Source organism: Myzus persicae, unplaced genomic scaffold (genome assembly GCF_001856785.1).
Source record: "Myzus persicae strain clone G006 unplaced genomic scaffold, MPER_G0061.0, whole genome shotgun sequence".
Taxonomy (NCBI): domain Eukaryota; kingdom Metazoa; phylum Arthropoda; class Insecta; order Hemiptera; family Aphididae; genus Myzus; species Myzus persicae.
Window position 1 is genome coordinate 295,027 of NW_019100468.1, and position 9,761 is coordinate 304,787.

The 9,761-nt window shown below is 29.4% G+C and overlaps 2 protein-coding genes across 2 annotated transcripts; one reads left to right on the plus strand and one right to left on the minus strand.

Moving 5' to 3' along the window:
- Nucleotides 1-4,275: 4,275 nt before the first annotated feature.
- On the minus strand, nt 4,276-6,239 carry LOC111032370 (WD repeat-containing protein 43). Its single transcript, XM_022312701.1, has one exon. It carries the CDS (start codon nt 6,123-6,125, stop codon nt 4,458-4,460), a length of 1,668 nt encoding a protein of 555 aa, XP_022168393.1. The 5' UTR covers nt 6,126-6,239; the 3' UTR covers nt 4,276-4,457.
- Nucleotides 6,240-7,085: 846 nt separating this feature from the next.
- On the plus strand, nt 7,086-9,482 carry LOC111032444 (erlin-1-like). Its single transcript, XM_022312819.1, has 7 exons — nt 7,086-7,193; nt 7,262-7,342; nt 7,428-7,536; nt 8,589-8,695; nt 8,771-8,922; nt 8,982-9,163; nt 9,229-9,482. Exons 1-7 carry the CDS (start codon nt 7,086-7,088, stop codon nt 9,426-9,428), a joined length of 939 nt encoding a protein of 312 aa, XP_022168511.1. The 3' UTR covers nt 9,429-9,482.
- The last annotated feature ends 279 nt before the right edge of the window (nt 9,483-9,761 follow it).

Consider the following 9,761-nt stretch of genomic DNA (forward strand, 5'->3'; position numbering starts at 1 on the left):
ATTTTTGGAACGATTTTTTTCAAAATTATATGTTCAACGTTTTGTTTTGTTTTTGAACCACATTTAAAAATTTTGCTAAACAACACATTAACACATTTGTTTTGTTAAGTTAATAAAAATACTTTCCAAAAAAATATTGTTTTTTCGGTTTTTTGAGTATATAAATCAATTGTATTTCAAAATACCTATTTATTTTCGACAGAAATTGTTTATACAGAGTAATGAGTAATGACTATCGACTTACACTTTAAACGTTACTTCACGTTGTACCTATTACATTATGCTCCAAGAGATATCAAAAAATAATACCGAAGAAACTGCGAAATAAATTATGAAATAACGCATAACACCAGCGGATATTATAGGTGGTATATAAACTGTATAAGGATTGTGTTTGGCGCCGTTACCGATCCTACAATAATCGGCGGTTGTCGGCAACGACTCGCGTGTTGTGTAGTAGACAAGAGCGGAATGGGTAACCCAAGAATATACAAAATACTATCACGTAAAATAATTTTAAGGTGCTTATGACACCGATCGACAATATATATTATATAATACAAACAGATAATTAAATGATAATCATAAATTAACTGGTATAGGGCGCCCAGGAATAATTACCACTACACAAAAATCCCCGTTTTTCCTTAATTTTTCTTTTGTTTTTCACGTCGCTTTTGAAAACTACTGGGAAATTTTAACTTTTGACCCCACAAAGTAACAACTAGATTCACTTTCCAATCAGAAAAGTTGCTGTTGAAGAAAATCGAAGCAGTTGTATTGTCCTAAAAGGTGATGGCAGACACAAAAAAAAATAAAAAAAAAATAAAAAAACACACATCATTGTAAAATCAATACATTCATCGTTCCACTCAGAATCTAAAATGTTATCAAAATAAGCCAAACTCTGCTCTAACAATAAACAATTAATAAATAACAATCAAAATCGTTGCCGGGCAACGCGAGATATTTTGATTGTTATTTATTTTCAGCCAGCGACTAAAAAAGTTTTTAAAAAAAGGTATGACGATTTTGGTAATGATTACTCCACTAAAACGCAATATTTTTGAAAATCCTTTCTTATTGCACGGTACAAATATGAAAAGAACCTCTATTCCAAAGTTCAAGTCCGTACGTTGAGTAGTTTTTGAGATACAGCGATCAGTGAGTCAGTGGTATTTGGATTTTATATGTATAGATAGATTAAACAAAAATAATTCTGAAATTATGTAATATGATATAGGTACGGAACAGTTCATCGACGGCCATATGAATGTAATGCATTAAATAAATCACACAAATGTCAATGATGTACACAGCAGCTGCCAGCTATATTGTTGTTCGGCATAGACATATTATATAAGCAACTAGATAAAGCCGACCAGCGGCGGCGCGAACTTTCAGAGTCTTTGAAGCAAATTGTACATTTTTAATATTTTTACTACCAACCATCCCCTTTATTACATCAAAATGATAATTTACTATGTTGAAAATATTGCAAAAAAAAATAGTAAAATAAAATTTCGTGTATGACATCAAAGAAGTGTGAAACATATTTGTATCTTACTTTGGATGTTCTAGGACGAACCAAGAAAAATATGCATTTGCTAGAACTTCCGAGCCCTCTTTCGAATAAATGCTAAATTTCAAAATGTATTAATGTGCCATATAAACTTTAATAAGTTTATTGTTTGAGCCCTCATCGGGTAGTCAGAACTCTGAGCGGGAAATGCGGGGGTTTCCTCCCTCGTATTAGCACTTAGAGACCACTTGATAGATTCATGCCCCCTCCTTAAAAAAATCATATATAAGCCTCTGATACAGGCTACATTAAAAAAAAACTATCAATTGAATTAAATATTAAACATATAAAAAGAGATTTACCCTCTGAAAAAGTAAGTAATAATTTTGTTTATTTATTAATCGCTAATTATTTTGTTAAATTACGTATTATAAAATCAGTACTTATACTAGTTATACTTCAAAATACTTGACTCTAGTGGACCTATTTGTAGATATTTGAAAATCAAAATTTCAAAATAATAAAAAAGAAGAAAACTATTAATAAATTCAGCCTTCTTAGAATTCCTATACCCCCTCCCTCCGGTGACTTTTCACCGCTGATACAATGGACGTCCCCCCCCCCCTGAACGCCACATATATTCCCTCCAGACGAAAAATAAAAACAAAAATATTTAAAAATAATATACAATGCAAATAAATTTAAAATACAAAATTAAATAATACAAATCAAATAGCCTCAATAATATTCAATGATATATTTTTTTCTGGTAATATAGCTCACGGAAATTATAAAATAATATAAAATAAAATATCATAATATGATGAATGTATACTTCGGGTAAAAATCTATTTTCTATCTATTTTCCAATCTATTTTCATGTATAAAACAAAATATGTATGTTAATAATATAATGCACATTGATTCAGGTGGGAAACGTCCGAATACCTACCCTATTAGACATTAGTACATTACTACATTTTTTTTATAGTAATACCACAGAATAGATTAAATCTATTAATATTTTTAATTTTTTTAATTTCTTCTGTAGTGATACTACTAAACAATTGTTACGTTCTAACAATTAAATTATTGTCTATCGCTACTGGTATACCGTATACGGTGTGTGATTGTGTAATGTGTATCCGTAGTGATAGATCTGTACCAAACGGGGGAATGTGAAAAGATTTGGATGTTCGACAAGACAACTAGTTATACCGAGTATAATTTAATGTATATTTTAAAATGTAAAATAAAATGTAATATAAAATATTTTACATTACCGATGACCTGGCAGCAACAATACACGGAGCAAGTGGTGAGACGAGACTGATTCGGCTGACGAATGTCTAGCAGGCCGAACGATTATTATAAATTTTGTTTACTATACAAAATTGAAAATAGTTATACATATATATATATATATATATATATAGCTTTACTCCATATTACAGAATGGATGAAAGATGACACGCGTATGTGATTTATGTATAGTATATAATACTATACGTAATATTATAATTATAAAAATATGAAAACTTGTAATGGTATACAGTGGAATCCGCTTATTGTGGGCACCGGTTAATATGGGCATCCGCTTATTGTGGGCAAACAGAGCTGGTCCCAATACAAATGTATATTAACAATGTTAATTCGGTTTTTATGGGCAACAGCTTAATGTGGGCAAACAGGGCTGGTCACAACATGCCCACATTAAGCGGAATCCACTGTATTACCATACCATACCAATATACCATATATATTACCATTACACGATATAATGCTAATAGTAAATAATTCAAATTATATTGAGAAAAATTTCATATAAGGAAAAATAATAAACACTATTAAAGAAAACAGTCAGTAAAGGGGTCACATATGGAATCATAATTGAGTCATTATGATTTCTTTACCTATTAGAAATATGACAGATGAAAATGTTGTAGTAAACAAAGGTTAAGGCATTATATATAATTATAATATTCAATATTTGTATTTTGTATTATGTACCTATGACTTTGTTATTTGACTTATAATTATACCAATTTTTCTAAATATTCACATTTAATACTTATATTATTATTATTTTATTTGTATTTTATGAAATTATGGATTGCGTCACTACAAATAAATAATGTATTTAACTATACCTATTAGTATTGTTTTACGTAATTTTAAAATTTAAATAATTAAAAGGATCCATTGCCCAATAATTATGTTGGAGCCTGGATATAGATAACAGCAAGCCTCAAATTAAAGAAGACACAGATTTGGTTTACTCTCACTAAAACTCATTAGGTCATCATGGTAGTACATAGGATTTTAAATTGGTGTTTTGATGGGATTGGTATGAAAGACTTAAGTTGCACCCCATCTCCAGGTGACCCGGTCTGTAAACTATATTATTATGAGTAATGAGTCATAATAACTAATTCATAATCATAAGCATGGCCAGATTTGTATTGCTGGTATTGCTGAAACCTGTAATATTTCAAAAGTATAGAATCATTTTTAAAAATTTTAGAGTAGACCAGTGTTAGGAACAATAGTACATTCAAAATGATCAAGCTACTGTAGTTTGTTTTTAAAATAATAAATATTAGATCAGTTTTTATCACTGGTCACAACTTTTTTGTTTTGTTTTTAACTTAATATAATTTAAACAATAAACCATAAACAAACATATTATATAGAACTTAAAAAGTTACAAATAAATTATTTTAAAAAGAAAATATTAAAAATATATATTTTTACAAAATGTTTATTCAACTTGACGTATGAAAATGTTTTATACATTAGATAGTACATTTTTAATTGAGTGACATTTCTTGTAACAAAAATAATAATTCTGTTATAAACAAATAAGGACACTTTATGGGTATTAATTGTATTAATATACAATACAGAACAACATTTGGAGGTAATTTAATATAGTTCACCTTAATATACTAGGATGATCATCACCATTCAAGTCTATATCCATTGCTTCTTCTTCATCAGATGTACTTTGATCTTCGCTGTTAGATTCATTGTATGTTAATAGAGTTTCTTCATCAGTTGTTCTTTTGTCCTCATCATCCGAGTCGTTGTATACCAGAAGAGCATCTTGCTCTTTTTCTTTATCTCGTTTGTCAAAATTCAGACTGTCCACTACAGCTTTTAGTTTAAACTCTAATAATCCAAGCTGTTCAAAATTGTTTAATCTTGTATTCAATACATTTTCTAATGGCAAAAACGTTTCTAAAACATCTGGATTAGCTAATAACAGCGATGAGTGTATACGTAATACAGCAGATAACCACTTAGCACTTACAGAACTTACCAGTGTTCTGTCTTGTGATAGCCGTATTAGCTTACGTACAAGCATGATAATGGATTGTAGTGGTAAACGTGAAACAGTATTGTCAATTGTGCGTTCATCTTTAACAAATAAAGCAGACTCTAAAAGACTTTTATCATTGCTACGAAGACCTTGAATTAACAAATGGACAATACTTTCGCCTTTAGTTTGAACTGTGTTTTCAATTTCTTCTGACATATTTTGAAGTCTAGTTTCAAGCGGTAAATTTGATGATCTATTATTTTTCAGTTCAATACATTTAGAGTCTGTAATATTTGGATTAATAATATGATTCCCTACAACTGATTTAGATTTTCTTGGGTCTTGTCTTGCAATAAATGTACATTTGTTTAATTTTTGTAATTTAATATTTTCAAATGCCAAAAATGGTCTAGTGCCATAGGCTACATATACTGCAGAATCATAAATTTTACTACATATAATGGGCATTTGAACAGTTTCTTCATCTTTAATATTGTCAACAGCTATTTGAAGGGTTCCGTGAGGTTTAAGTGGATGTGCAACACAACCATTAAGTACATGTTCAAACACATGCAATGTACCACTTTCTGTCGTTACTGTCACTGTGATGTTATTACGCATATTATGTACATATACAGAAGAAATATTGTCTTCAGCGACTAATGAAGCTAATGGGTCTGGTTTAAGGTCACTAAGAGACCATATATTAATAAAACGGTCTCTAGCAGAACTCAATAAATAACATTTGTCAGCTTCTATAATGTGCAATGAATGAATTTCATTCTTATGACCAGTAAATTTATGAACCAACTCGCCAGAAGGAAAATTCCACAGTTTAATTTCTCTGGATGCTGTCAACATCTTTCCATCAGGTAACACAGCTACCGCACACATTTTACCAACTTTCATTTTTGCTTCTAGTTTATTAGTCTTCAAATCAAACTTAACAACATAACCATCATCCGAGCCAATGTATAAATGTTGACCCAAACGATAAATGCTCTTGATGGCTTTTGATTGAACATTGATTTTTGACTGGATACTTCCACTGGCCACATTATAAAACTCTACGTAACCCTTTTGTGTTCCAATACAAAGTAAGTCAGTATTATCTGTTTGAACCCAAGTAATACAGGTGACAGATGAGTTTAGATGTCCACTTGGCGAATATGTATGCCGTAAATCACCAGCACTTGTGTCCCAAACGTTAACCTTGCCGTTAACACCGATTTCAGCATAATATCTTCCAGATTCTGAAAAGCCGCCAATGATCTCCCTCATGATGATTAAGTTAAACGAACATGAAACAATTTCAAATTTCAATAATTATTAATTACATTTACATACTTCACGGAATTGTTTTAAAAATGTGTTTGTTTTTAATGGGTTTGTTACATAACCTAAAAATAAAATGTTATCATGGATAAAAAAAGTGATTGCTCTTCAGCATGAACATAGTATCAATAGTAGGTATATAGTGAAGTATAATATCTTACACGGCCGATAAATAGAATTCTACAATTATCTGTGGTGAGATCTTACCCCTTACTACCATTCGGCAATAACGTCATAAATAATAATATTCATAATACACCGTGATGACTTGATCATGTTCGTGAACATTTCTCTAATAGTCTAATATTCATGATCATAATACGTATTAATATATTATGGTTTGGCCTTTGGGCAGCATACTATAACAAAAATAGTATAATATACGTCCTAGTTCAGTGGATTTGAGAGCGGCGTTTTGTTATCACTTATCAGTAGAGATTTGATAATACAAACGAGTGCAACTTTGATCTGATGAATTATTTTTTTAAAATTTGTTCCAAAATAATACCTATTATACATTTATTATTTATTATAACAATTTTGACGACAATAACGGATTAAATATTTTTTACTTGTAATAGTGTCTAATGTAGGCATGTAGTGAATAGTGATGTTAATTATTGTCTACTCAATATTTTCAAAATACTAACTAAGCGGTGGTACGATTCTCAGTGTCTCAGTAGTATTCCATTCAATATTAATGATTATTTTGTTTTGTAGAAAATATTAATTTTTTTTCTTATACCGTTTTAATAATTTCTCACTGTATATATGTGAGCTGCAAGTTCTCTGTACTTTAATTTTTTGTTTGATATCAGTATTATTTTGGTCATAAATTTAAACACTTCACTCTGTCAATTTATACGAATTTGAGAAATATCCACTTTGCAACTACCTATTCTGGAAATGGCAGACTTATCCTATGTATTACCTTTGCTCTTACTACTGACTGCCGTATTGACTCACTTTTGCTTGCATAGAGTTGATGAAGGGCACGTGGCGGTCTACTATAGGGTAAATACGTCTTAGTGATTTAATTACTTTTTAAATGTACTCATGTATACGACTTGTTTGTGGTGTAGGGTGGAGCATTATTATCCCAAATTAGTTATCCTGGTTACCACATAATGATGCCCTTCCTAACAACTTTTCGGTCTGTACAAGTAAGTATTTAGTACCAATCATGTTTCAGATGAAATAAAAATTAATGTGATATATCTTAATATTTATGTTCCTTTATATTTTCAGGTTACACTTCAAACAGATGAAGTAAAAAATGTTCCTTGTGGCACAAGTGGCGGTGTAATGATTTATTTTGATAGAATTGAAGTGGTCAATATTCTAAATGCTTCAAGTGGTAAAATAAAACTATTTGTAATTATTAGATATTATGATCATGGGACATAGGCCCAGTTGGGTCCATCTCTAGTATGAATGTATAGAGATAGAATCAATTGAACTAGGTAGTAACAAATATAATTAAAAAATATATTTGCTAAAATAGGTATAAATATTATGTGGGATCAAATTTTATAAACAGATTCTTACATTTTTTATGTTACTTTAAAATCTCACCTGAACTGCAAAATCATAATTTAGGATATTGTTTCAGGCAAATAAGCAATGTGATAGTAAATATAAAATTATAAATAACATATAATTTAAAAAATGTATAGTTTTGTTTTGCAAATCATGAATTTATTATTCAGGTTGATATCACTGAGGATCAATAAAGTTGTACATATTATAACTTATTTGGAAACTGTAAAGCCCAACTATTATTTGGGTGGGTCACTCCACAGCATTAGACTATTGGTTCTATATGATTCACTAGCAATTAGCATTCACAATTAACAGCATCACTGCTCCGCTTCAATCCATACTCTATAGCAGCGGTTCCCAACCTATGGGGAGGGGCCCACTTGTGGGCCTCAGACAATGTGGTACTAGGCTGTGGATGCTAGTCAAGAGTAAGTCAAGGGTCAGCCAATTTTAATTGACATCATCAAGATTCTTATTCAATTTTATACATGTCTATATATCTTCTATCGTATTATTTGTGTACATTTATATTTTATACCTGTATATTAGGTAAATGGGTCTCTGGTCTCTCAGTTTTTTTTTGCATAATTGTTGGTCTGCATAAATAAAAGGGTTGGAAACCCGCTGCTTTATAGTATAGTAGAGTAGCCATAAAACACTTGCTTTAATGTAAATTAAAAATGATTAGGCACTACAATATTGTGCTACCAACATATTTTAATCTTTTAGAATAATCAAATTTGCTGATGCTAGATATTTTAATAAAATACAATCAATGTTAACTATTCATTAAATGGTAACAATTTTTAATCAAATTTAAACTTATAAAAATCAGTATTACAGTTATTATTTTTTATTTTTTTCTAGTTTTTGATATTGTTAAGAATTATACAGCAGATTACGACAAAACATTAATATTTAATAAAGTACATCATGAACTTAATCAGTTCTGCAGTGTTCATAATTTACATGAAGTAAATGTCGATTTATATTATTTACTTTGATATATTGAAATAATTCTTAAAATCATGATATATTTTTTTTTATAGGTATACATAGATCTATTTGATCAAATCGACGAAAATCTTAAAGTGGCATTGCAAAAAGATTTAACAGAAATGGCTCCTGGACTCAAAGTACATGCTGTACGTGTTACTAAACCTAAAATACCAGAGACAATACGCAAAAACTATGAAATCATGTAATAAAATAAACTTGGTACATTTTAACGTTTAAGTAATGTATAATTGATTGTTTTAGGGAAGCAGAAAAAACTAAACTGCTCATTGCCGAACAAAGACAGAAAGTCGTTGAAAAAGAAGCAGAAACGGAACGTAAACGTGCTATTATAGAAGCTGAAAAACAAGCACAAGTATCAAAAATTGAATTTGAACAGAAAATTATGGAAAAAGAATCTATTAAACAGATATCTGTAATAGAAGGTATGAATATTTAAATAATTGTTTTGAAGGTATTTTAATATGTTTATATTTATATGACAATTTAGATACAATTCATTTGGACAAAGAAAAGAGTGCAGCAGATGCCGAATTTTACCGTATTAAAATGCAAGCTGATTCTAATAAGTTATTACTAACTAAAGAATATTTAGAAATGAAACGCATAGAATCTTTAGGAAATAATACAAAACTTTATTATGGACCAGATCTCCCAAAAATTTTCACGCACCAAAATATTCCATTATAAAAAATATCAATTCAATTTGAACTGTATTTTTGATTTATAAATATTAAAATGTAAGAACTGAAAAAATATCTCAAAAGTTCAGCGAGTGTTACGTTGTTACTAGTCAATTTCCTGTTTAAAAATAGTTTCATATAATTTAATGAAAAGTAAGTAAACCAAATGTTTGATTATTAAGACTTGCTTGTATATTCTATGTTTATAAACATATAAAAATATTTTTAATTTTCAATTATTATAGAATTGATAATAGTATCACTTTTAAAGTTGTATAAGATTTATATTGGCTAATTAAGTAAATTGAAATCACAAGAATTAAATGTTACTTTAAAGTAA